This window comes from Saccopteryx bilineata, chromosome 3 (genome assembly GCF_036850765.1).
Source record: "Saccopteryx bilineata isolate mSacBil1 chromosome 3, mSacBil1_pri_phased_curated, whole genome shotgun sequence".
NCBI classification, from domain to species: Eukaryota; Metazoa; Chordata; class Mammalia; order Chiroptera; family Emballonuridae; genus Saccopteryx; species Saccopteryx bilineata.
This window is the reverse complement of record NC_089492.1, coordinates 16,663,021-16,690,061: the sequence shown is the minus strand read 5'-3', so window position 1 is coordinate 16,690,061 and position 27,041 is coordinate 16,663,021. Positions and strand designations below refer to the sequence as shown.

At 38.1% G+C, this 27,041-nt stretch overlaps 1 protein-coding gene across 5 annotated transcripts in view; it reads right to left on the bottom strand.

Annotated features, from left to right (window-relative positions):
- TAF2 (TATA-box binding protein associated factor 2) overlaps positions 1 to 27,041 on the bottom strand; it is a 79,230-nt gene that overhangs the window by 10,458 nt on the left and 41,731 nt on the right. For 3 of the 5 annotated variants that reach the window (XM_066265758.1, XM_066265759.1, XM_066265762.1), the window contains 11 exons: positions 26,531 to 26,783; positions 24,102 to 24,242; positions 21,413 to 21,523; positions 19,460 to 19,653; positions 17,638 to 17,777; positions 14,712 to 14,781; positions 10,407 to 10,516; positions 5,724 to 5,953; positions 4,302 to 4,457; positions 3,723 to 3,828; positions 1,411 to 1,533 (listed from right to left, as the gene is read on the bottom strand). In XM_066265758.1, the coding sequence (XP_066121855.1) occupies positions 1,411 to 1,533; positions 3,723 to 3,828; positions 4,302 to 4,457; positions 5,724 to 5,953; positions 10,407 to 10,516; positions 14,712 to 14,781; positions 17,638 to 17,777; positions 19,460 to 19,653; positions 21,413 to 21,523; positions 24,102 to 24,242; positions 26,531 to 26,783 (1,634 nt within the window). The remainder of the gene's footprint in view (positions 1 to 1,410; positions 1,534 to 3,722; positions 3,829 to 4,301; positions 4,458 to 5,723; positions 5,954 to 10,406; positions 10,517 to 14,711; positions 14,782 to 17,637; positions 17,778 to 19,459; positions 19,654 to 21,412; positions 21,524 to 24,101; positions 24,243 to 26,530; positions 26,784 to 27,041) is intronic. The other 2 variants (XM_066265760.1, XM_066265761.1) reach the window with 1 other exon arrangement.

The following is a 27,041-nucleotide window of genomic DNA, read 5'->3' as shown; positions in this document are numbered from 1 at the left end:
CCCAACCTGAAAACTTCCCCAAACCCAAGAGAATACAAAACCAGCCAGGGTCAAGGAATTCAAAATTCACTCATCAAAATAGGTGCTGAAGTCTCCGCTGATCTCCTCCTTCTTCTCCTCCCTCCTCTCAAATTATAAGGGAAAGCTTATTTAGAAAACCACAGAGGTAGAAGAAGTGAGCTACAGAAGCATTTAGACCAAGGGAGGGGGGACGGAGGGAAGGAGGGAGAAAGGCAAGGAGGGAGGGAGAGAAAGGGGGAGCAGGAGAGAGAGAGAGAGAAAGAGAAAGAGAGAGGGAGAAAGAGACAGAGAAAGAACACTAGCATGAGCGCCCCGGGGAGAGAAGGGATGAGGAAGACCAGGCGTGCTCCACAGAGAGCAGCACCCCTTCCGAAACGTACCTTATGAATCAACTATAAAAATGTATAAAGCACACACAGAGATATAAGCACCCGACAGTCTGGGGCTGCAATACCAAGCCATCTGAGGTGTTGCTTCTGTTTGAAAGTCTCCTGCTAATCACAGATGATTCCCTAAACTCCTCAAATCAATAAACAGTTCCTCTTTTGTTTATGTCATAAAAACATGTTTACATAAGCAAAACTCATCCATTGAAATTTTAAAGCCAGATTAATGACTTTTGGAAAAACTATTCATTAAAAGTGATTTTGCTTACGCATCTTGTTCTTCACTCCCTGTTCTTCCAAAACTTGAAGACAGAATCTTTTCATCACCCCTGACTGTTTACTCTTTATCTGGAGTATAATCTTTGCAAGCAGCAAAAGAACAGAGTGAGCAGAAGACAAAAGGAAATAGTAGAATAGGTAATAAACATATCCGAACCAAATTACCTTTCAGAAACTTAAGCCTGATTAGTATGAATAATTTAAAAGTCAAAACATGCTAGTTTTCTAGGTATATTATCAAGTCTTCATGATTGAACCAATTATAAAACTTTCATAGAAAAGAAGAAACAAGAAATAAACGGTTGATTTTGTATGTTATAAAAGCCCAAAGGCAGATCTGATGACTTCTACTGAAGCTGACATTTTTGTATGATGATATTTTTAGAACAAGCACTACGAGGACAGAGCCAAATGTTAATACACTAGGGACCTTTAAATGACATAAGAGGATTTCCCCCCCTTTTCCACTTGTTTGTTATTTCCAAGTTTTGCAAAATAGAAGTATATTATTTTTGAAATAGTTATAGGTCTAATTTAAAATAATCTTTATGTTAGACACTATATAGTCAATTTGTTAACAAGAAGAACAAGTCCTCAGATCTGTATTTTTAAAGTTTAATGTTGGACACCTGAAACTAATATTGAACATTAAAAAAAAAAGAAAGAAAAAGTATGAAGTTTATGGACTTGTTCTTGACCGAGAGTAGGAAGACAATGATTTTACCTGCTCCCTTCCGTGCGAATTCGATTCCCCACGGGGGTTTCGCAGCGGGGGTGCCGTCGCAGCCCGGGGAGTGCTGGGCTATCAGAGCAGACCGGGAGCTAGCTGGTCGGAATTTAGAGAGCCCTAAACGCCAAAGGAAAAGGAGAAGACAAATTAATGGCTTTGCTTCCCAAAAGTTGGGAGGGGTGCTAAACTTTAAGCCAGAAGTAATTCAACAGTAAAATTCTAGTAAGAATAGTTTTCATTGCTGAAAATACGATTAGAGGTAACCCTTTGTCAGGGTTTCTAATAGTCTCTATATTCAATAAAGACAGTAAGTGTGCCTAGCCTGCTGAACCTGTAAAATGGGTACTCTATTCCGGGGTAGGAACCATCCAATAACTTTTAGTATTTACATGGAACTTGGCATCAAGATTGCTAGCTACCACTCCATCAAATTTGCTAGTAAACTTCATTACAATATTTACTCAATGAATAGATAAACTAATTTAGGGGTCAGAAGAGATACTTAAATTAGGAAATGCTTTAGTGGTATAATATGAACAGCAGTGTAGTAGGTATCAGGAGACCCAGGCTCTGATTGCAAATTATCAATAAATAAGATAAATAATAAACTGGGTAAAGCACTTATCTCTTTCTGTCTCCATTCCTTTATTTGTCTCATGGAAAAGGTCTAAGATCATAGAAGACAACGAGCATGGAGTGTGAATAAGGTTTTTCAATAAAAAGAAACAGCAATAGTTCCCAGGGGGTCATATTATAATTTAAAAATGTTTTATAAAGTAAATATAAATTATTTTATAGTACTTTCATTTTTATTTATTGATTAATTTTTACAGAGAGAGGGGGAAGTGAGAAGTATCAACTCATAGTTGTTTCACTTTAATTGTTCATTGGTTGCTTGTCGTATGTGCCTTGACCAGGCAAGCCCAGGGTTTTGAATCAAAGTCCTCAGCATTCTAGGTCCACGCTTTATCTATTGCGCCACCACAGGTCAGGCTATTTTATAGTTAATTAATCTTTCAATTTATTACATTGATGACAATAAAACAATACTATGATATGCAACAAATGGTGATAATATATAAAAATTAATGAATTATACCTATGTATCAATATGGATACATTTTAGAAGCATAATGTTAAGTAAAAAAAACAAGTAATATCCAGTATCATATAATTTTTGGAAAAATTCAAAAGATGAGGGTTAAGGGCCCAGCTGGGTGGCTCAGTGGATCAAGTGTCAACCCAGCGCACCAGAGGTCACAGGTTCGACTCCCGCTCAGGGCACATACAAGAAGCAATCAATGAGTGCACAACTACATAGACCAGCTAAGTAAAACAACCAGGTGATGCTTCTCTCTCTCTCTCTCTCTCTCTCTCTCTCAAATCAATGGAAAAAATCTTTTTAAAAAGTGCAAGTAAACGTACAGATCATATATCTATGTTGTACACTACGACGAAAAGCAGAATGAGTCAGAAAAAGAAACAAATTTCAAGACAGTATTTACATGTAGTGCAAGGACACGTGAACAGAATAGAGGGAAAGAACAGGGGGAATGGCTGTGACACTGAGTCAAATATAGATGTGATTTAAGGTCTACTCAGATGCAAGTCACATCCAAGTTTTAGTCCTGAAAATTAAAAAAAGCTGCAAACTATATTACTGGAAATTTATGCAAAGAACTTAATTTGATAAGAAACAAAAGCTCTTGTATGAGAATATGTAGTACAAAATTTACCTGTATTAAATAAAAATAAAAAATAACCTAACTGCCTACCAAGAGGGAAATACTAAGGTAAATTATAGCACATCAACTCAATACTGTCTCAGATAATAATTTTCAAAGGGAAGATTAAGGTGCTTGGCAGATGCTTGAGAAAATCGGATATGATACGAAGTAAAACAGGCAGGCGGGAGAAGCGGCTTTGTTCTGGGAGGCATTAACTTTGTCACAGAGTTTTAAACATAGTTATGGTTACATTATTAAACAGAAACCAGATCGAGTATTTTAAGTTTGAGGTTAAGCCTACTATAAATAAAGATAGAAAGAAACAAACAACGACAGAATTTAAAGCTATGAAGAAATTTGATGAATGAATTAAAAAAAAAAATCCAGACATACACCTAATGTTAAAAAATAAAATGGAAAATCAAGAAATACTATGTTATAATCTGATACACTCTACTATTTTACACCAGCTTTTTTACTTGTAAATTTGACAGCTGTTCACTGGAAGATACAGCAACACACAGGAAATGGTGAGATCACATGAACCGCCTGGACCAGCCTACAGACTGCTGACCTTACCTGGAGTTGACGGCCTTTCAAGCATGTTCAAGTGATGGGAAATAAACGCCTGGCTATCGTGAACAGTATCCATATCAATCTCCTCCTCGTCCTGAGAACTTGAAAACTAAAACATACACAGAACACAGGGGAAAAGGGGCTGTTATATCCCTTTATGTTTAAATCTTAGCTCTTAGGAAAGGAGCAGAGAGGCCACAGGATATACCCCCAAATAATCTTAGAAGGAATAGTCGTCTCTTTTTCTCAAAAAGTATTGAGAGAGAAAAGACTAAGTGGTCCAGCCTCCAAAAGAAGCTGACTGGAAATTACCAGCAACAGAGAGCAACTAAAATCTATCCCTCTGAACGAGCGAGCAGGGAGCTGACTGGGTCATGCACACAGCTCCTCCCCAAACAGAGAAGTGTGTGACAACAGAAGTTACACTTCGGCTGGAATGTTTTAGGGATGGACACTTGGGTTCCTTTATGATTCAGTCTGTCCCATCTGTTCCTAAGGGAAAACCATTGTAAGTATTCCAAAAGATTTACAAGAAGGGGAATATCCTACACTGTTAATACAGGTTTAACCTGTATTTCTTACTCTGATTTTCAGTTTGACTTTACTGCTATCCTCATTCTTCTCCAGTATTTGACCAGGTTCTAGTGGGGACCCCAGTGGTGTATCAGACTTCCTCTTCACTCCCTGCTGGTGAGCTGATATATTACATGATGCTTCCTTGGCAAGGTGATCCTCTTCCTGCGGCAATATTTAAGATCAGAATTAGATTTCTGAAGACAAGTAGCTCATATTATAGCTGAAAACTAATAGCTACAGCAACCATGCAGATTAGAGCACGCCCACCGCCTAAAAGTTATCAGCCATGGGCTTAAAATAAATTTCACCTTTTCCTGTCTGCTGATTTTTTGGGGGGAGGAGGGAGTTAATTATGTGAAGTTTTAGAGTGTTCCCAAAAGAACATATCTTTTGGTGTCATTTTCTCCTCTTATCCTGAAGAATCCAAATATGAATGTGGATAAATTAACATATATGGGCAAGAATTATAAACATATTTCCACAGATTTATAACTATTCAGATCTGAAAGAGCTCTTCAATGCGACTCCTCTTTTCTATGGAAAGATATGTCTTACTTCTTCGTAACCCAAACTCTAGAATAATTTTAAATTTATAACCAGTTAGTATAATCATATTTCAGAAAATCTAGGTGGATAAGTAATTTAAAATGACTATTTCTAGCTAGCATAGAGAGAATCTGAGTTTGAAAGTGTCAAAACACCAGTAGGGAGTTGCCAGGCAAGTAATCTGGTCTAAATATTGGTGAAAAATGAAGCTGGGAGTACTGGGGACATTTGTCATCAATAAGAAAATCACTCTTTAAATTACAGTAAAATGACTGGTATGTATCCTGAAGGTCTCTCTACAACAAGTCTGGTAATTTCATAATGCATAGCTAGAGATAAAGCTTTTATAAAGGCAAACACACAAACATAAAAATTTCAAAATGTAATATGCAATTTCCTCCCAAATCAGATTATTCATTTACCTGGTCATTATATATACATATCATCCATCCATCCATCCATCAATTTAAGAAAGCATTTGCCAGGCACTTATGTTTAGACACAGGCACTGTGCTAGGTATTACACAGAGTAGGGAGGGAAAAAAAGGCAGACCCTTTGAGTTCAAACAGTTTGCCATTACCATATATTGACACGAAGGTTAATGTGTAGCAAGTTAAATACTCATTTCAATTTTCTACTACTTAAAGAAGAAATGCTATGCTCAACTACAATCATTACGCCATCACAAAAGGAGTAAAGGGACTGTCAGCAGCACTTTGTAAACTGTAGAGTGCTAAATTAATGTCAGCCAGCAGTTTTAAAAATATACAAAAAACTGTTAGTGGCTTTAAATTCTGCCAGTTCAAAAGAAGCATTTCTCTTCTCTAAACAACTCTATATACATAATAAAACCATATTTCCACAATACATGTGATCCTTACAGGGTTCTGAAATCCAAGCAGCTGTGCGTGAATACTGGGATTAATCGCAGGTTCTTGGCTGCCTGCCATGGCCTCTGGAATTATGGTCGGATTCAAGACAGCTTTTTTCTCTTTCAGATTCAGAACCAACCCAAGCTCTGGCAAGGGTAAGCAGGAAGGTCTACTGAGACCAAAAAGTGTGAAGTACAAGTCCACAGCACCACAGCGTAGCCTCCAGTCATGTGAAGTACCTAAGGAGTCAGGAATGAAGAACGAACACTCAGTATGCACATTTACCCATACGTTTCTCCCTGGTCCAGAACTTCTACAGGAGGAGAATGAAAGATAACGCCTCCCATCTCTCAGCCTCGGCTGAGGATGCATCTTATCTTAACACTGATACTACTCTACAAGGTTACAGGAATTTTATAACTGGAAACAATGTTTTATCATCACACTGTTCTTCTTTACAAAATGAACTTAAAAACAGTATTTTTTCCTGCTTTTCCATTTTTCTTCTAATCCCTCCTCTTTGGTGACTATGCCACATCTGTTCATTCTCTGTTCATCTTGTCTGAGTTTCTTCTTTGATAGCCTTTCAGAAAGACAACACTCCATGAGCCTTCATGGACCCAAGCATTTGAAACAAATTCTTCTAACTCTCACATTGATTACATTCAGTTTAAATACAAGAACCCTGCCTGGCCTGTGGTGGCACAGTGGATAAACCTTTGACCTGGAATGCCAAGGTTGCCGGTTTGAAACCCTGGACTTCCCTGGTCAGGGCACATACAACGAGCAGGTAATGAACAACTAACATGAAGCAACTATGAGTTGATACTTTCCATTTCATGCTCCCCTTTCTCTCCTGTCTCTGTAAAATCAATAAATAAAGTATAATAAATAAATAAATAAATATGAAAACCCTACAGCTACTTGAAGTAACACAATACTAAACTAGGACTTATTGTATAGGAGAAAAATATTTTGCTAAACACCTTTATATTTGTGTTGTTACACTACGTATTTGTTTTAAAAAATAGTAATAATAAGCAAATCCGAGATGGCAACAGGTAGTAACCCATGCATCCACCAGAAGACTGCCTGTATAGAAATTCAGCTTAAAGTAGGTGAGAGGCTAGATAGAGGCAAGTTGTTTGAACGCCTCTGATGAGTCTGTTTTTTCCTTCTCCAAAGTAAGGGTTTCGGTCTCAGATCTGCCCAAAGCAGTGGCAAGCCCAGCTCTCTGAGCCCGGGTTCTTTCTCATCGTCTGTTTCTGCCTTCGTAGAGCATTCCTGGCAGACACCGCCCTCCGATAGAACTGACTGACAAGATAAAATCTGTCATCTAGGGTTAGGGAATTTCTAGGTTTCCACACGAAATTTAAAATTACCTAGAAAATTTAAGTGAGGAAGAAGCAGTATGTAAATTCTTCTAAGGAAATAAACCCTATATATATTTAACTTTGACTGTGGTTTCAAAAGAGTACTGTAATGCTTAAAAAGAAGAAATAAAAAAGCAGCTGCTACAGCAATTTTTGGACAGCACAAACATTAAGCTCTGTGATTTTCCATAACTATTAGAATAAGGAAATAAATTATAAGCAGCTCGTGATTCTCATGGGACACACTCTAACAGATAATAGTAATTACATGCAAAAATAATCCCTAGGAAAGGAATTAGAATTTTACAGCGCTCCCACTATAGACTGCCCTGTGCTAAGCATTCTGTGGCACACTGCCGGGGAACAGCCTGCGTCAGTCCTAGCTGAGACATCTCCAATTCTGCTCCCGTGTGGAGAGGTAACAAACACAGTACTGGCAGCAGCAAGAGAAAGAGGCTGGAGTTCCTGAGGAGGATAAGGTTTTTATGTCCTAAAAACTATAAAGAAACCAGAAATGGGAAGAAGAGAATGAAAGTAAGACTTTTTCACTGGAAATCATTTCCTTCTCTGGAATGCAGATCTAAATACTTTATTGGCCTGACATTGCTTAATTTTTTGGTGGGCATCTATTACTCTCCTCCTCAAAGCATCAGAATCCTGGGCCTTTTCCATAACGTGCATTGGCTCAACGCTCTCAAAGGAAAGGAACCCTGCCAGAGCAGCTAACCCTCAATTTACACATTTGTGGTACAGCAAGCAAAGGAGTAAACCTCAGGCATTTCATCAGTTAGGAAAACAAGAATGGTTTAGGGTGCACTGATGCTAAAAGATTAGTATCATCTAATTATGTCTGGTGTCATTCTGAATATTATGGAGATGACATCAAAAGCAGTTAATCAATTGAGTGTGAATTCCTCGAAACTTTAAACAATTATTTTAATTTTAAAAATTATTATTTTACTTTTAAAAAGCAATTGGACTGGTGGGTGTGCAGGGTGGATCCTGGTCGGGCGCATGCAGGAGTCTGTCTGACTGCCTCCCAGTTTCCAACTTCAGAAAAATACCAAAAAAAAACAAACCCCCCCCCCAAAAAAAAACCAATTGGAAATGTGTATTTTTTTGATAAGTTATACCTACTGTCCACTTTTGTATGTCTGTTAGTAGTAAAATTTTCTAACCACCCACCGGTCCCACAGTAATGGTGATTTATAAAGTAGGGAAGTTACTTTAAAAAATTTACAAAGCAGAGTTACAGCAAGTTAAAGCATATAATAATAATTACTTACCAAGTACTTTATGTCAGATTTTCGCTAAGTTTGGCAGAATAAATCTTTATAAGACAACTTACTATAGTTAAATCTATCTTTTTATTTATACTTTGGTTGCTCCACTACCGCCCACCATGAAAGCTGGAACACCCACTAGTGGGCGGTAGGGACCAGGTGGACTACCACTGAGCTAGGATGTTCTGATTTGTTTTCTGGAAAGGCAGATTAAGGGTAATTAAACAACACACTAAAGGCTGCTCAACTGCACTGAACACCTAGACGGTGGGTTTTACTTTTTCTCTCTGGCTGGGATTTTTGGCTTTGGTTTACCTTCGGTTTGCATAAAGGAATTAACATTCTTGCTTTCTTTCTGAGGGAATCCCTGATAGTGTTCTTTTATTCAAATAACTGACCTATAAATATTAAAATTTAAGTCTGATGAAAGTTAAAAAAACGAATATCTGTCTTCTATTAAAATTACAAAACAGATAAGAACACAAGACTCCCCTGGACTTCAAAACCATGGACTAAAATCTTAAAACGGCTGTCACTAGAGAATGAAACTGAGCGGAGTAGAGGGAAAAAGCACTTCTGCTCAGCGCCAGGTGGCTCTGTGGTCTGGGGCACGCCCGCTGTCTGGGCCCCCAAGTGAGAGCAATGAACTTCACTAGCTCTGAGACGAGCTTGGGTCTATCAATAAAATGCCAGGATTCCAAACCACCCACTTCCATGAGACAGGGGCCTGGAGCAGCTGCTGAGTTCTGCGACAGCATTTTGAAAACCCTTCTTTAATCTTTCAGCCACCTCTCCTACACCAATCACTTACCGTATTTTATTAAATATTTTAACACACCATTTGGTTCAGAATATTTTTTTTTCTTATTTTCCTCCTAAAACCCTAAGTGTGTCTTATGGAGCAAAAAATATGGTATAGATAAGAAATATTCTCGTATTTTTTCAGGTCAAAATGCCGTCTCTTCTGTCTTCATTGGAAGTGAAAGTCTTAGACCAACCTTGCTGCCCTGAATCAGAACAGCACTCCGGAAGAAAGCAGAAACCCGGGATTGAGATTCTCTATTCAAATCAGGAAGTGCTTGAGACAAACCTCCAAAACAGCAAATTTGACCCTAAAAAAAATCATGCCTTCGTATTCTGAAGTTACTGCTATTAAAGCTTATCAAGTCAAACAGCTAAGAAGAAAGCTCACTTTGAAAGTCACTTATTGGCCATGATTGGTTGGCTTAGTGGTAGAGCATCAGCCAGTGTGTGGAAGTCCTGGGTTCAATTCCCAGTCAGGGCACACAGGAGAAGCACCCATCTGCTTCTCCACTTCCACTCCCTTCTCTGTATCTCTCTCTCTTCCCCTCCCACTCCGTTGAAGCAAGTTGGCCCCATGCACTGAGGATGGCTTCATGGCCTCGCCTTAGGCAGTAAAACAGTTCCGTTGCCGAGAAACTGCCCCAGACAGCAGAGCATCGTCCAGTAGGGGGTTTACTGGGTGGATCCCGGTTGGGTGCATGCGGGAGTCTGTCTCTCTGCCTCCCTGCTTCTTCTCATTTAAGAAAAAAAAAGTCATTTATTCAGGGCAGTTTTCAATAAACGCAGCAGTCCTTATTGACAACAGAGCTTGGAAATGTGTGCAGAGCGGGGCCACAGGCAGTTCTGCCCTGATCTTTCTGTCCATTTTACACTACGTACAAAGAGCAAATCTCATTTATATCATATGTGTATACAGTTTCCTAGAATAAAGCAAAAAGACTCATTTTTCAACACTATGCAACCTTATGAAAAAAATATATTGCAGGTTCACGTTTAAAGGTATTTAAACATTTGAGACACTTTCATGTAAATATTCTTGTTTTCTCAACCATCCTATGGGGCAAAGTAAGTGAATATATGCTTTAAAAATGTTATCACACCCACCACCGTAGGTGTACCCTATGAAAAAAAGACACAAAATAAACCACAGTTCTTTAAGTATTGAAAACCTATTGTAAAATGAAAAGAACACAATCATAAATATTTTTTGAAAGCCACTGCTGCCGCCTCACCTGAATTCATAAGTTTCCAAAGCTGATCTACCAGGGCTTCATTGCATAAGGGAGACTCCATGTTCTTAGTAAACGGTGGGTTCTTAGTTAACATGTTTAGAATCTTATGTCTGGAAAACAAAAAAATTTTGCTGACCATTAAATAAAAACATTTGAAAATTACCTGTTGAAAAGTTCCTTCTTCGTTATTTTATCATCGCCCTTTTTTGCTCTAGCTTTGTGTTTAAGTTTAGTTTCACTTCAAAAGTCTTAAATTACATCCTAAATATTTACTACTGCTTTTTCACTAAAAAGTTCTGGTGGGCTTGTTCTTTCTAAAATTGCCTTAGTGTACAATGAGGTCTTCTTCTAAAACCCAACTCTGAATTCTTAACCAAAATTTGTCATCCTGCTTCTAAAATGAACATTTTATTCTCTTTAGAAAAGTTTACATAAAAGACTGATCAGTAAATATAAAAACCTCAAAATGAGGCCAAAAAAAAATCATATAAAGACCAAGAAGTCCACATTTGAAATGATAAAATGAATATAAACTTCATTATTACAGTATCTTTGGAAAGTATGGAAATGTACAGAAGCATTTAAATATGGAGATTGTAAAAAAGGCCTCCTCAAAAGCTGAGGTTCACAAGTCAATATATAAAAAAGTATCCTCATAGATGGCAACAATTATACTCTGCTATTAGGAGTTTTCACCTTATGTGAGAGGTTACCTGAACACATTTATGGAGTCTTCTAAAAAAATACCCATGTGACCAAAGCGAAATGTGAAAAAGAAAATGTCCAATGCTTTGAAGTGAAGACACCATAAAACAAGGAGAGAGGAAGAAGAGGAGCAGAAGCTCCCAAGGTAACCTGGCATTTGGTGAAGAAATAAAAGCTAGGATGAGGTCTGAGAAATGCAAACCTAAGAGTAATGGGATGCTTGGATATAACAGGAAGAAAGAAACTCAGGTTGTAATTTACACTGAGGCTGGTAAAACTTTAAAGAAGGTGAACCTGGGAGATTTTTATATTTAAATATTGGTGGAAAGATGATAAATGAGATTAGTATTTAAGAAAGAGATGGAATGCTAGGTTGTAGTTAGGTCAATCCCCTTTGCCTTGGATTCTATGTCTGTAAAACTGAAAGATGTTCACTCTCACTGTTAACATCCTTTTGTGCTTTGAAATGTTAAGACTGTATGAAAGACTACTACTGAAAGGCTATGAGAACAAAATTGCCATTATCGATGCAATTTACAGGTAGATAATACAAAAGAGGATACATATCCTTCTTGATATTTCATAAGCATATTTTCATCTTTATGCATAAACACAATTCCTACCAGAACCTAAAATCTAGCTGTAAGAATTCATCAGTATTACAGATAAACAGCTTTTAAACTATGGATGAGTCTGTTGTTTAGAGCATGTTAATGTTATTCTGCTTTTAATTTGCCTAAAGAATAAAAGTTAAGTTTCTATCCCGAAGCTTTCCTAATTATGCCAAATACCAAAGTGGTAGGGCCCAACTAATAGAACTTTACAGTATTTATTCAGATCACTGCAAACCCTTTACAGTCATACCAAAGAACTGTCAAGAGCGCTCTGGGGTATCTAAAATTATTACTAAAAGAGCAATAATAATTAGTACATGTTCTACTTTTAGCAATTAAACCTGTCTTCAAAAAGTTTGTTTTTCTTTAAAATTTAGATAACAGAAGATAGATTTTTTCAAAAAAATATTTATAAATGACTAAATTCTCAAAGCAATAAGATAAAGTTTAAGGAAAGACAATGAGAATCTTATCCTTAATTTTTCAGAGATTAAACATCTAAACTCACAATAAGCATATTTCAGACATCTGGAACAAAACGGAAGCGAATCCTACAAAAGTCATGGTTTTGTGTCATGTTGACAGCAGCAGAAACAAAGTATGATTTCCCTAGATAATTGAGAATTTTCTTGGTGGGCTAGCCCACTACATTGCCAATCACTATCTATAGGAAATGGGAGTCAAACTAAAACTAAAAAAATTTTTCAAAAACTCCCAGGAGAAAAAGCATTGAATCTAAGAGTGTCCCTTGTACTGATACACTGTGATCATATGCATGCTTAGTTCCAAAATGAGAAGATAATTCCATGTCATCTTTAAAATAACTTACCCAATCTAAGAAATGTAACTAACATGTATGTTATATGTCAATTATGCCTCAATAAAAAAAGAAACAGCAATAATGAGATAAAGTTTTATACTATAACACACAGAAAAAGACCTATGTCCCAAAATATTAAATATATATATATAATTTTTTTTTCTTTTCATTTTTCTGAAGCTGGAAACAGGGAGAGACAGTCAGACAGACTCCTGCATGCGCCCGACCGGGATCCACCCGGCATGCCCACCAGGGGCGACGCTCTGCCCACCAGGGGGCGATGCTCTGCCCATCTTGGGCGTCGCCATGTTGCGACCAGAGCCACTCTAGCGCCTGAGGCAGAGGCCACAGAGCCATCCCCAGCGCCCGGGCCATCTTTGCTCCAATGGAGCCTTGGCTGCGGGAGGGGAAGAGAGAGACAGAGAGGAAAGCGCGGCGGAGGGGTGGAGAAGCAAATGGGCGCTTCTCCTGTGTGCCCTGGCCGGGAATCGAACCCGGGTCCTCCGCACGCTAGGCCAACGCTCTACCACTGAGCCAACCGGCCAGGGTAAAATATTAAAAATATACACATAAAATAACTGTTTGAACACTTTACTGCCATTAAAGATTTTTGTAAGACACACTGAATTCTTGAAACTATAACTATGGGCTAGATGACTTGAAGTAAAGCCTGAACGGTTCCCTATCGGTGCTATAAGTGAACCCCATCAACTAAGAAATCATGTCAAAAGTAATCATGAAACATATCCTTAAACAGACTTTCATCTCAGAGTATAAATAACAGCTCTTGAAATATGAATATTAACAGTTCCACAACAGTATTTCAAAAGTAATTATTTACATTGAACAGTATATAATTCAGAAATATAAAAATTTCAATTACATAATTTTATCTGTTAAAAATGGTCTTCAAAACACAATTCCAAGATCTCAGAAATATAATCTTAATGTTAGTGTTGCTGATGTGAATTTAAAACGAATGAATACACGGTAAACTTTATTTAAAATGCTTAATTTCTACTTTCTGTTCCTACTTATTATCAGTAGGACCTTACTATAAACTTTCAAATGCAGGAGCTCTGCCACATGATAGATATAGGCCGGTTTTATGCCTATCGTCTTTTATATAAATATGTACTTCAGAATGGATGATTGTAAAACAGTATTTGTCATGTCAACCTTACCCTTAGTATATATATATCAATCAAAATGACAAATTATTTAAAATACAGTATAGCTCACAAATGAAGAACTATGAAATACTAACAGCAACACATTGTGTAAAGAATATTTATGTGACAAACACCATTTAAAACACTGGAATATAAGGTGACTTGACAAGAACTCTGCCACAGCCAGGCCTCCGTTAGAGAGCTGATGCGTCCTCCGTGGACTGCTCTTCCCAGGTGCACTTCAGTGAGGTCGGAGGCACAGTTTACTTGTGTGCCGTTTCAGAAGACAACCACTACCTGCCATCTGATGTGTAAAGTTGACAAACACTGTCTAGCTCCATGTTCTTGTTTCCAGTTGAAATGGCTAGAACCTAAGTTACTTTCCAGCTTTCAAATTTTATTTTATGGCATTGCAATACTAAAATGAACAAAAACTTAAGTGTCTATTATGTGCAAAAAAAGACAAAAATGGTAAAAAAAAAAAAATCTTATTTGAATACACTGTAAACATCCTCCTTTGCAAAAAAAAAAAAAAGCAAAAGCAAAGAAGAATAGAAGGGAATACAAAACTGAAAATAATCCCGTCTATTTAAGAAAATTTAAGACTGAATATAAGATAGAAAGGAACAAATGAGATACACTGGAAACACTGCTCTTAATTACTTTTAAAGTAAACTAAATCAACAGAACAAGGTTCATGATCTGGATGTATAAGGGACCCTCTGGGTGCACCACAAACTATTACATACATTTTTCTTCCAGTTACAATAGACATCGTATGTACAATAACAGGAAATAAGTTTTATTTATTAACAATAAATTTTTAATGTCTTTTCAAATGCAAATCCATTTTAAATATCAAAAACAGGCATAATAAATGATGCATAACATATTCCTGTTTCCAAAAATAACAAAGACTTGTTTCACCTATAACCTTCTGAAATTATTCAAGTTACTTTATGACTTACAAAAAAATTATTGCACAAAAACTAACCTTACATAGGGTACAGGGTCATTCTGAATCATACTAAGTAGCCACTGCAGCTCTTCATAGCTCCTGTCCACTGAAAATAAAAATAAATATATTTGTTGCAACTATAACCAATTAAACAAGTGACAGGTAAGGAGGTTATTATACTTAATAGTTCAGGCTGTCTTAGCCAGATTGTCAATCAGAGGTAAAGGCTGCAGACAACTTCTTTATATTTCTTTTATGAAACAGGCTACTGTGTAAAATTTGTTAAGTATTGTACAATATGTAGCCAAAACATAAAAACAGGACCTAGTTTGTATTTTTCACTACAACTCAAATCAATGGCCAATACAACATAAAGCAAATTATATTTATTAAGCCCTAAATCAGAGATGATTAACTTTAAGTGGACAAAATGTGTTTAAACAAAATTGTGTTTCTAGATGTTTAAATCAAATTATAGAGAGGTCTGATACTCAATGGTAGTATAACTATATTATAAAGTGAACTGTTTTTGCCCGAGTGGTTTCTTTTACTTAAGACCCAAGGATAGCCTGGACTTTTCAACACAGCATAAAAGGCAATTACAAAAATAGTGCTAGAAATATAACTGACCAATAAAATGACTCATTGGCTATTTCCATTCACCTTTTCAACAAGTTTTGCTGTTATGACTTGACTTTATTTCCAAAATTTTATTTCTAACATTTTTCTATTTTTAAATGATCAAAATTTCATGGATCAGGTTTAAATACCTCTCAAAAAATATATTTATTTTTTTTAAATAAATTTTTATTAATGTTAATGGGATGACATTAATATTTCAGGGTACATATATTCAAAGAAAACATGTCTAGGTTATCTTGTCATTAAATTATGTTGCATACCCCTCACCCAGAGTCAGATTGTCCTCCGTCACCCTCTGTCTAGTTTTCTCTGTGCCCCTCCCCCTCCCCCTAACTCTCTCCCTCCCTCCCTCCTGCGTCCTCCCTCCCCCCACCCCTGGTAACCACCACTCTCTTGTCCATGGATGCTCAGCTTCATTAGTTATTAGAGAAATGCAAATCAAAACTACAATGAGATACCATCACCCCTGTTAGATTAGCTATTATCAACAAGACGGGTAATAGCAAGTGTTGGAGAGGCTGTGGAGAAAAAGGAACCCTCATACACTGTTGGTGGGAATGTAAAGTAGTACAACCATTATGGAGGAAAGTATGGTGGTTCCTCAAAAAACTGCAAATAGAACTACCTTATGACCCAGCAATCCCTCTACTGGGTATATACCCCAAAATCTCAGAATCATTGATACGTAAAGACACATGTAGCCCTATGTTCATTGCAGCACTGTTCACAGTGGCCAAGACATGGAAACAACCAAAAAGCCCTTCAATAGAAGACTGGATAAAGAAGATGTGGCACATATACACTATGGAATACTACTCAGCCATAAGAAATGATGACATCAGATCATTTACAGCAAAATGGTGGGATCTTGATAACATTATACGGAGTGAAATAAGTAAATCAGAAAAAAACAAGAACTACATGATTCCATACATTGGTGAAACATAAAAACGAGATAAAAAAATATACTTATTAATGTAGTGTTCTTTTGGAAATCATATTATTAGCATTCTATTTCATTTCAGGTAGTACTAATTCATGATACCTTCATCTGGATGTGACAGTGGACAGTATATACCTGGGGACATTGGCTATCTAGTATATCTCAAAACATCTGCATTTCATCAACTGGTAAAACCTCAAAACAAAACTGAAGACTGATAGAGGATTATATATATTTTTTCTTGCCAATAAATTCTTTATAAAAAAAAATCACTATTTTTTGCCTAACCAGGCAGTGGTACAGTAGAGAGAGCATCAGCCTGGGATGCAGAGGACTCAGGTTTGAAACCCTGACATTGCCGGCCTGAGCGCAGGCTCATCCAGCTTGAGCCCAAAGGTTGCTGGCTTGACTGGAGCCCCCAGTCAAGGCACATATGAGAAAGCAATCAATGAACAACTAAGGTGCCACAACGAAGAATTGATGCTTCTCACCTCTCTCCCTTCCTGTTTATCTGTCCCTGTCTCTCTCTCTTAAAAAATAAAAAGTTACATAGGAGATGTACTTCTGGCCTTCAAGGCTACATGAGCAACAAAACAACTTGGCAAATCAGAGAATCTTCGATCATAATTTCCCCTAAACATTATGTTAGCTGTCTGTTCATTATCTCTTAAACTCTTCATATTCTGAAGAAGTCACTGGCCACATTATTCTGATACTCCTCAGACCTTGCGTATTCTCCTCTTAACCTTAAAATGTTAAATTTCATCATTAGGTCAGGGCCATTTATGCCCTATAAATGTATTTATTCTAGCACTTCTTGGATTATTGCTACTCTTCCAGCTGCTCCACTGCTCATGACTTATTTGATTTTTACATTCTCCTCTTTATATTTCTTCTGTTTTTTAAAAAAATGTTTTGACTATGTAGTTTTCTCTTATTCGTTTTGGCCTTTTTTCTTTTCCAGCTTTTTAAACCCATCTAATCCCCACTGAAGCTCCTGCTTACATCTCTCGCTCAGCTTTCACAGATTCAAATTTGTGATAGAGCAAGATGTTTTCATGCACCCTTCTTACATAGTTAGAAAGTTCACAAAAATCATCTCTACTTCTTAAAATAACACATTATTAAAGCTTATACAAATGATATACTGACTTCCTGGAAAAACCAAAAAAAAAAATTATTGATAATTTTATTCTTTCCCTTACTTACTAATTCTTATAAGAATTCTGTATTGGCCAGATATCAGTGAGTCAAAAATTTAAAATTAAAATATCTGTATCGTACATAATAAGTACACCTCAATAACTAAGACTGGCTTTCAAAAGTAAACATTTCTCTCTAAAATGATATGGGGACTATCTAGTTCTAAGGCATTACCTTTCGTATAATCAACAACTGCTTCCAAAGCAGCTATCCTGATGTCCACGAAGTGGCCGTACTCTGCATAAGATTTAAAAAGAGTTGGGTCGCTGGGCACATGTCCATTCTTCTGAAGCACTCGTATGGCTCTCAAACAACTAGGAAAACATTTCCAGTTAAATACTTTTGTTAAAGTATTATGAATCAAACTTGTTTGCTAGGCATTAGACATTAATCTGTAACAGTAAACTGAAAATTGATCTGATTTGTCTCCACCTTTTACTTTCATCACATTAAGTTTTTGCAATGATCATAAAGATTTAAAATATCTAAATCCTATTAAAGGAAAACAAATTTTGAAACTTATTTAGAAATCCAAGTTCAAGTATCATCACTTTCTCCAAAGTTTTAGTTATATACTATAGTAAATAATAACTGTGGAATTACGGTTCCTGTTTGAATCAATGAGTTGGCCTTTTATTAGCTAACTCCTAAAGAAATAGAACTTTTTGATAATTATATGCAAAGAAGCTGAAAGAAGCAAAGTCATCTTAAAAGAGTCTATGAGCTTGCCCTGGCCTGTTGGCTCAGTGGTAGAGCGTCGGCCTGGCGTGCAGAAGTCCCGGGTTCGATTCCCGGCCAGAGCACACAGGAGAAGCGCCCATCTGCTTCTCCACTCCTCCCCCTCTCCTTCCTCTCTGTCTCTCTCTTCCCCTCCCGCAGCCGAGGCTCCCCTGGAGCAAAGATGGCCCGGGCGCTGGGAATGGCTCCTTGGCCTCTACCCCAGGCGCTAGAGTGGCTCTGGTCATGACAGAGCGACGCCCCGGAGGGGCAGAGCATCGCCCCCTGTGGATCCCGGTCGGGCGCATGCGGGAGTCTGTCTGACTGTCTCTGTTTCTAGCTTCAGAAAAATCCAAAAAAAAAAAAAAGAGTCTATGAGCTTGACCAGGCGGTAGTGCAGTGGATAGAGCATCAGACTGGGATGTAAAGGACCCAGGTTCGAGACCCCAAGGTCACCGGCTTGAGCGTGGGCTCATCTGTTTTGAGCAAAGCTCACCAGCTTAGACCCAAGGTCGCTGGCTCGAGCAAGGGGTCACTTGGTCTGCTGTAGCCCCCTGGTCAAGGCACATATGAGAAATCAATCAATGAACAACTAAGGTGCTGCAATGAAGAACTGATGTTTCTCATCTCTCACCCTTCCTGTCTGTCTGTCCCTATCTGTCCCTCTCTCTGACTCTGTCTCTGCCACATAAAAAAAATAAAAAAAAAATAAAAAAAAAGGTCTATGAGAAGGATGCTTATATACTATATACCTAATGAGGTAAAATATTACACAGATATAAAAAAATGCTTCTGAACAATTTCTGGTGACATAAGAAAGTTTTTATAAGCAGAATACAAAAAACTTTTTATACAACATATGTCCAGGAATTAAAAATTTATATTGTCTGACCTGTGGTGGCGTAGTGGATAAAGCGTTGACCTAGAACACTGAGGTCACCGGTTCAAAACCCTGGGCTTGCCTGGTCAAGGCACATATGGGAGTTGATGCTTCCTGCTCCTCCCCCCTTTCTCTCTCTCTCTCTCATTCTAACTCTCTCTCCTCTCTAAAATGAATAAATAAATAAAAATTAATTAAAAAATTTATATTGTTACAGGAGAAAAGAATTAGAAGGCCATTCTCTAAAACAGTATAGTAATTTCTCTGTGGATGATAGAATCATAGGATTTTAATTTTCTCCTTTAACTTTACTATAGTTCCCAGTTTCCTCTAATGAGAGTAAGTTTATCATAATATAACAAAATATAACTTTAAAAAAAATGTAAAGAATCATCCTACCTGACAGTGATGGTGTGTCTATAACTTGGAAGAAGTTTTTCCATATTCAGAAACCTGGTGATTTCTTCAAGAATGAGTCGCACATCTGGATTTAAGTTATCTAACGTTCGAACTTCATTATTCACACTGACCGCAGGTGTAACAGAGTTGGCAAGGGCATCGATCATTTCTGCACGATAGTAGTTATCTGAAAACTAAGCCAAAAAATGATTACATAAAGATAAAAAAGTTCATCCTTCTGTTCAAAACTTAATAAAGTAAAATATTTATAACCTAAGAACATAATTTATCTGAGAACGTAAGTTGGTAAGTTCTCAACTCTGTCCCTTTGCACAGAAAAACGTGACAGGGCTTCACTGATTAGCAATACCTTAGTTTACTGCACCAACGCTTATGACATGAGAGGTACTCTTTAATCACCTGCCAGGTTTTTGTGAAAGGAAGACCAGATTCCCCAAATCCTACTGGTAAAACAGAGCTTCACGTCATCTACTCCGGGCTCCATTCTCATACATAAACATATACCCCAGATCACCAGGTATCTGAGGAAGGCATTACCATAAACAAGATCAGGACAAACGGGAAAAAGCAACTTGGAGGGAACAGAGTATGCAAGGAAAAGAAAGCTAGCAGGGGAAATCCTCAACTACCATTAATGCTGTCTGGGAATCAACCAATGAGATGCCTCCCTAGAGCAAAACAGTTTTAAAAGAAATATGCAGAGAACCAGGATCAAAATTAAATTGAAATAGAAAAACAGAATTTTAAACTCCTGAAATTCTGAGCAAACAAAAGAGATGGAAAAAAAGAAAAGAAAGCCCAAGGAAATGGAGGGCTGGTGTAGAAGACACACAGGAATAGCAGGGGTTTCTAACAAAAGCAGAGGAAATGGAGGCAGAAATCACAAAAAGAAATTTAATTCCTAAACCCCTATCCCAATCAATTCCCAGAGAAACAATTTATTGAAAGGCAATCTGGGTGTGGCTTGATTTAAATTCAGGAAATCAGGGACCCTAGCTTGGGAATTAGAACAGGGAGCGAGTGAATTAATTCTACCAGCAACACAAGCAGCCAGGGACAGAAGAGGAACACTGACCCTCTTCAGCCCCAGTGGAGGCAAAACCTCACACTGACACACAACAGTAGTCCCTAAAGATTCCTATGTTCAGATATGAGAAAGAAAAAAATATGGCACACAACAAACAAAACCAAAGAAAAACTACTCTATAAGAATACACTATGGAAAACGTTTTGCTTCCAAACCACTTTAGGCTGTTTTCTCAATTATTTTTTTATACTTTGTTACCTCTAGTAACTATTTTGCCAACGAAGCAAAAAGCCCATTTATTTAACCACTGTTTCTGGCCCAAGTATTTGGATCAGAGAATGAACTCGGAAATAAGGATGAGAAGAGGGTGCAGGTAAAGTAGGAACTGAAAGGCTTTACCCCTCAGACCACATCCAATTCTCAGAGACTATAAACCAACTGGACAAGATAAGTTATTTGATCACAAATAAGGTTAAGTAACTTGAAGCCTGGTATCCAAAAGTTATTTGCTAAATAAATGAACAAACACACATAATGGTTAAAAAAAAATGTCAAATTCATCAATGAACAAGTTATCCCAAGATAACTCTTCTAGGTATCACCTGGTAAGAGAAAGGAGTAAAAATAAAACTGGGCTGTCAGACGTCACCAAAACAAGTTGTAGCTGGCTCCCCAAAATTTGATGCACACTATCTCCACGTCACAACAGGTATGAGGACCACTTAAAGACCAACTAATCTTCGTTTTCATGCACTGGTTAGTAGTATATAATAAATCATGCTTACATGCTGCTAACTCGAGAAACTTCAAATACCATGGACTCAAAAATAATTTCACAGTCTAAACATTTCTTTAAAAACAAAGTATCACTGGGTAATTGTACAATATTCATTAAGGTATCTTACCTTATTTTTTCTGTTGTCATTGTACTTGATTAAGTCTAAAATAAATGTTAAGACTTCTTTGGGACAAAGGTTGTGAACATCTCTCAGCAAAGCCATTGCAACTGGCATAGTCTACAAAAAAAAATTTTTAAGCATATAACGCCACTCTTTCATTACTACAGTTCATTAAACTCAGTATATGTAGAACTCGGGGGCTAACAAGGGCATCTGGATGGAGCCTACCCCCCACTCCCACCCGCTCCCACTAAGAACTTCTGGAACACTAACTAACAAAAGAGCTGCGCAGGAAACCCAAGGCAGAGCGCTGTAACAGAATGCGCTCTGTGGCCCCTGCCTTTGACCTCATTTGTTAGAGGAAATTCAGTTCTGGGTTTTACAGTGCAGAGGGCATGGGTTTTAACATTAACTACAGCATTACTCAACTCCCACCCTACCACCTACTAGGATGTGCTATTTTAGTTAGTTGCTTATTAATCAGGAACCCCACAATCTCACAACCACTCCTTACAACTCTTCAAGATTAAATGACATAGTGGTGGGAGGCATATAATTCAATCAGCAGTGTGAGAAGATACTGATTCTCCGATACTACCCATCTCAGTTTAAGGAAAAATTATCTGAAATTGAGCTTAACATTCTCCTTCCCAAATTTTCACAGGCAACTTTTCTAAGAAGGTAGATGCGTGACTCACACAGTGGTGACCCCTACCAGTAAAATGAACCCACTTAAACTCAAAGCAGAACTACTGATGAATAGACATCCTAGTCCCTAGTACATAGGGAGATTTAAACTTTCCCCCATTCTGATTCAAAATAACTACAGCCTCCAAACTGAGGACAGAAAGGCAGGTGGCCTCTGCTTGCTTGCAGGACCATTAGCTATAGGAAGTGTCACAACACTGTAACAACAGTCAGTGTTAGTAGGAAAGGCTCTTTCCCATAGAAATACCTGTCTTGTGCCTGATCTGCCCATTTATGGACTCAGGTTTGATTCAAGCACTAATAATATTCTCTCTCCCTCTTCTACCACCAAAAGTATATACTATGTAAAAGTTGAACTGGTCTAAAAGTATAGATTTTCCAGTTTTTTTATAGCAACCCAGAGTAAGAAATATTTACATCTCAACCTAACACACACACACACACACACACACACACACACACAATTTAACTATCATGTTTACAAACTAAAGTTTAAAACCAAAAATACCTTTTACCTACACCACATTACATGTTGCATTACGATATTGCCTGTTATTTATTTTATTTAAATAACAAACAAATGGTTTCAAATTGATTTCATGATCCCTCACTAAAGAGTCACAACTTCCATATTTCAATGAGTGCGGCAGGACAACGGCATAAAGAAGGGCACACTGGGCAGACTCAGAAATCAATGTGCTTCCAAACCAGTCAGTGAGATGGCAACAGAAAGCCTAGTGACGTGTGTACGCAGCACTGTACTAACAAATGTTTGGTGCTTACAAGTAAAATAACTGGATGCCCCAGACTTCTTTCACCACCCCAGTGCTGGCTTTCCCCAGACCTGGATGGTCCCGATCTATTCTGCAGACGAAGTTCACTATAGATACATCCTGACTGTCACTCTCATAGGCATCTCAGTGCTGCCATAAAACCCATACACCTCCCCCCCATCATATAAAAATCCCACCCTGCTGAACATCGCCCTCAACATCTATCATTTCATTTACTTTTAATCTGTGCTCCACCTGCCGCAGAAAAAGGAAGTTTCTTAAGCTTTCCCCAGCTGTTTCCCACCTGCCACTGCCACCTTCAGAATCCACTCCATCTTCTCGGTACTTACTGGCTCCCACTGACTGTTCCATCTCTCCCTCTCCGATGGTTCCTTTATCTGTGCCAAACACGCCTGTTCTCCTCCTCTATCCAAAACAGACCGAGAATCCTCCTCTCCATCCTGCTTTCTCCTCAATGTTCCCTTGTGCGTCCTCTTCACCCCAAACCAGGATCAGGCTTCATTAGTCTTTTCTACTTCAAGTTCACTCTTCCTTCCAGCCCAATCTACTGCATCTTCTCTCTGCCTTCATGATTACTAATGTACTCAAACAATTTTACAATTTCCAGACTGTGCCAATGCAGACCCCCCTGCCCTTCTCACACCCTTCCTGAAAGTCACTCCGTCACACCACCACTCTCTAAATGACCACTGATCCATCACCTACCATGAGATGAGTATCACCTATAACATATGCTTGATCTTACTTAATTCTAAAAGAAAGAAATCTGACACCTGAGCAAACGGGGGCGGAGAGGGTAGGAGGCTTGTCCTCGTGCGGACAGAGGCTGGTGAGCACAGAGCCGGACGGAAGCCAGAGCCGTGTGTGCCTCTGTCTCCAGCTTGGCCGTGCTGTCCGCACCCTAGAAGCACTGACCCTCACCTCCATCCTCCCTGTGAAACAACCCGAGTCAAACTACCCATTTCTATTCACTCTAGTGCTAACGTGGAAAGTGAGGAACTTTCCCCCAGCTCATAAAACCAATTAGTAATCAATTAAGATTTTGGAAAAATTTTAGAAACAAATAAAGAACAAAGGCAAAACCTTTTAGAAGAAAGTAAACACATCTATTATCTGAATAGTCCCAAGTTAAACTGAGATATACAGATAGGGCCATAAAAAATAGCCTAAAAAATTTGGAAAGTGAACCATACCTTCTGTAAAAAATAACTTTGAAAGCTCATAAAGTTGTTTGTTTTCACAATGTTTGGACAAGTTTTACAGCAAAACATTCTAGTAAAGAGTGACTTCATGGCTGGTGGTCCCGTCCACGTGCTCACCATTGAATTTGCAATCTGCAAATAATTAGAAAACAAAGTAATTTCCATCACCACAGCAAACATATTTAAAAATACATAAAACAGCTTTCTAAAAATTAGCAATGTAACTGTATTAGTTTTCAGCAACTTCAGTTCTCAGAAATTTAATACATTTTAGCCCTCCATTATCATTTCTAAGAAAACATATAAACTCACCACCCCAAATTCTCATGTAAACTGATAACCATTTTCTGAGTTAATTTCTAAATTGGAGCATTCTTTATGTTTTAGAAAACATATTTGCAAAAGGCTTCAATCCTAAATAAGTTTTTTATTTAAGCAGATGTAATTCTACCATTTTAAATTTTTTTTTTTTTTTTTAATTTTTTTTTTTATTTATTTTAGAGAGGAGAGAGAGAAGGGGGGAGGAGCGGAAAGCATCAACTCCCATATGTGCCTTGACCAGGCAAGCCCAGGGTTTCGAACCGGCAACCTCAGCATTTCCAGGTCAACGCTTTATCCACTGTGCCACCACAGGTCAGGCTCTACCATTTTAAATTTATTAGCTACAAACATCACCAAGGATTTTAAAGAATTTTAAAATCTACCCTAGTTGAAAACCAAGCCTAGTACAATACGCTACCACTTAAGTCTAAAAATACCTACAAAAAAACATATCTTGCTATTGATACTTTTAATGTATATAAATCATGCCTGAAAAAAAAAAAATTAACTTTAACAATAATTTTATGGATCTGCTAAGAATTTAGCATGCAAGAATCCCAAAGATCTTTATAAAAGCAATGAAACTGTATCCTTAGCAGAGGGTAAGCAAAGAAAATAATCATCTCTTTAATATTCCTGAGTGTAGGAATCTACTCCTTAGTGACCAGTAAACATAAAATAAATCTAAACCACTACAATCTGGTGAAATGTTAGACAAATTAATTTAGCTGTGAGTCACTAATTGGGAACAAACCTATTATCAAGATGCTTTCTTAAATACCTGGAACCCAATATTTCTGGCTAAATTTTGTATGTTTTTCTGGTTTTCATTTGTTCTATCTTCAATTTTTTTCCATTGAAAAAAAAATAGTTGTTTTAATAGATTAACTTTTATAACATGTGCAATTATAGGACCTATCATTTTAAATTACATATCACTAACATTGATTACTAAGCCCAAACCAACATGAAACCAAAACCACAGTGAGATAATTAAGATGATCTGAATTTGTGTACCTGAACATCAAACCAAGGAATTTCTTACCAAATATATTCTTTGCTTAAACAATGTAGTTGGCAAGTCAATACAATGATGAAAAATTCTCTTTGGTTTTAAAAATCCAACTTTTGCCTGACCTGGCAGTGGCGCAGTGGACAGAGCATCAGCCTGGGATGCAGAGGACGCAGGTTCGAAACCCCGAGGTCTCTGGCTTGAGAACGGGCTCACCAGCTTAAGCACGGGGTCATTGGCTTAAGAGTGGGATCATAGACATGACCCCATGGGCACTGGCTTGAGCTCAAGGTCGCTGGCGTGAGTAAGGGGTCACTAGCTCTGTTGTAGCCTTCCAGTCAAGGCACATATGAGAAAGCAATCAATGAACAACTAAGGTGCTGCAACAAAGAACTGATACAATCTCTCTCCGCTCCTGTCTATTCCTCTCTTTCTCTCTCAAAAATAAATAAATGAACAAACAAAAAAGTAAATGGAATAAAAATCTGACTTTTAGTTTGACAATTATAAAATTTTAGTACATTAACTATTTTCAGGTCAAAACATGTTTCTTTTAAATCAGTCTTACCAAAAACTTTTGCCAAAAGCTTTCAAGGGACCAGCTACCAAGTAAAATAAAACTGGTTTTCAGAGTTTTGTTTTTTATTCAGTGAGCGGAGGGACAGAGAGACAGACTTCTGCATGTGCCCTGACTGGGATCTACCCAGCAAGCCCACTGGGAGGCGATGCTCTGCCTATCTGGGGCGTTCCTTTGTTGCTGGGCAACCAAGCTCTTCTTAGCACCTGAGGTGGAGGCTATGGAGCCATCTTCAGTGCCTGGGGTCAACTAGCTCCAATGGAGCCATCACTGCAGGAAAGGGGGAGAGAGAGAGAGAGAGAGAGAGAGAGAGAGAGAGAGAGGAACAGAGGTGTGAGAGGGGGAGGGGTGGAGAAGCAGATGGGTACTTCTGTGTGCCCTGCCCAGGAATAGAACCCAGGACCATCCACATGCCAGGCTGGTGCTCTACCACTGAGCTAACTGGCCAAAGCCTATTTGTTTTCATATGCAGTGCTCATCGTGTTTGCTTCCGACGGTGTGTAGCCTCACCTTGGCAAGGCAGAAGCAAGCCACCATCCTGACTCGGTAGAAGCACTGCTCTTGCTCCAGGATGTCGGTCAGGGCCAGCCGCGAGGCGGGAGTGGGAAACTTTTCCAAGGCCAGGATGGACTCCTGCTGCGCAACCACGTCCCTCTCGTAGCGGAGCTGGTACTGCCACATGAAGTCAGCCTGCTCGAACTCGACCTTCCTCAGCACTGACATGTCGGGGTCTATCCGGATCCACAGCAGAGGGGAGTCGGCACTGAGAAAAAACACCATGTTCCTTTTTATTTATGTTTTAATTTTACATATCCATAAAAGTAAAAAAGGCATTTATTCACCAGATTCTCTTTCATATGCCCAGAGTTTTATGTATTCATTTTTTAAAAAAATCACACTGGTAATCTTCTCATTATGTTTGATATACTTCAGCTTCATCACAATGTCTAGCTACATCAATCTTGCTAAAAAGATTTCCAATGATAGAGAGTTGTCACAAAGAAATTCCATCTGAAATGAT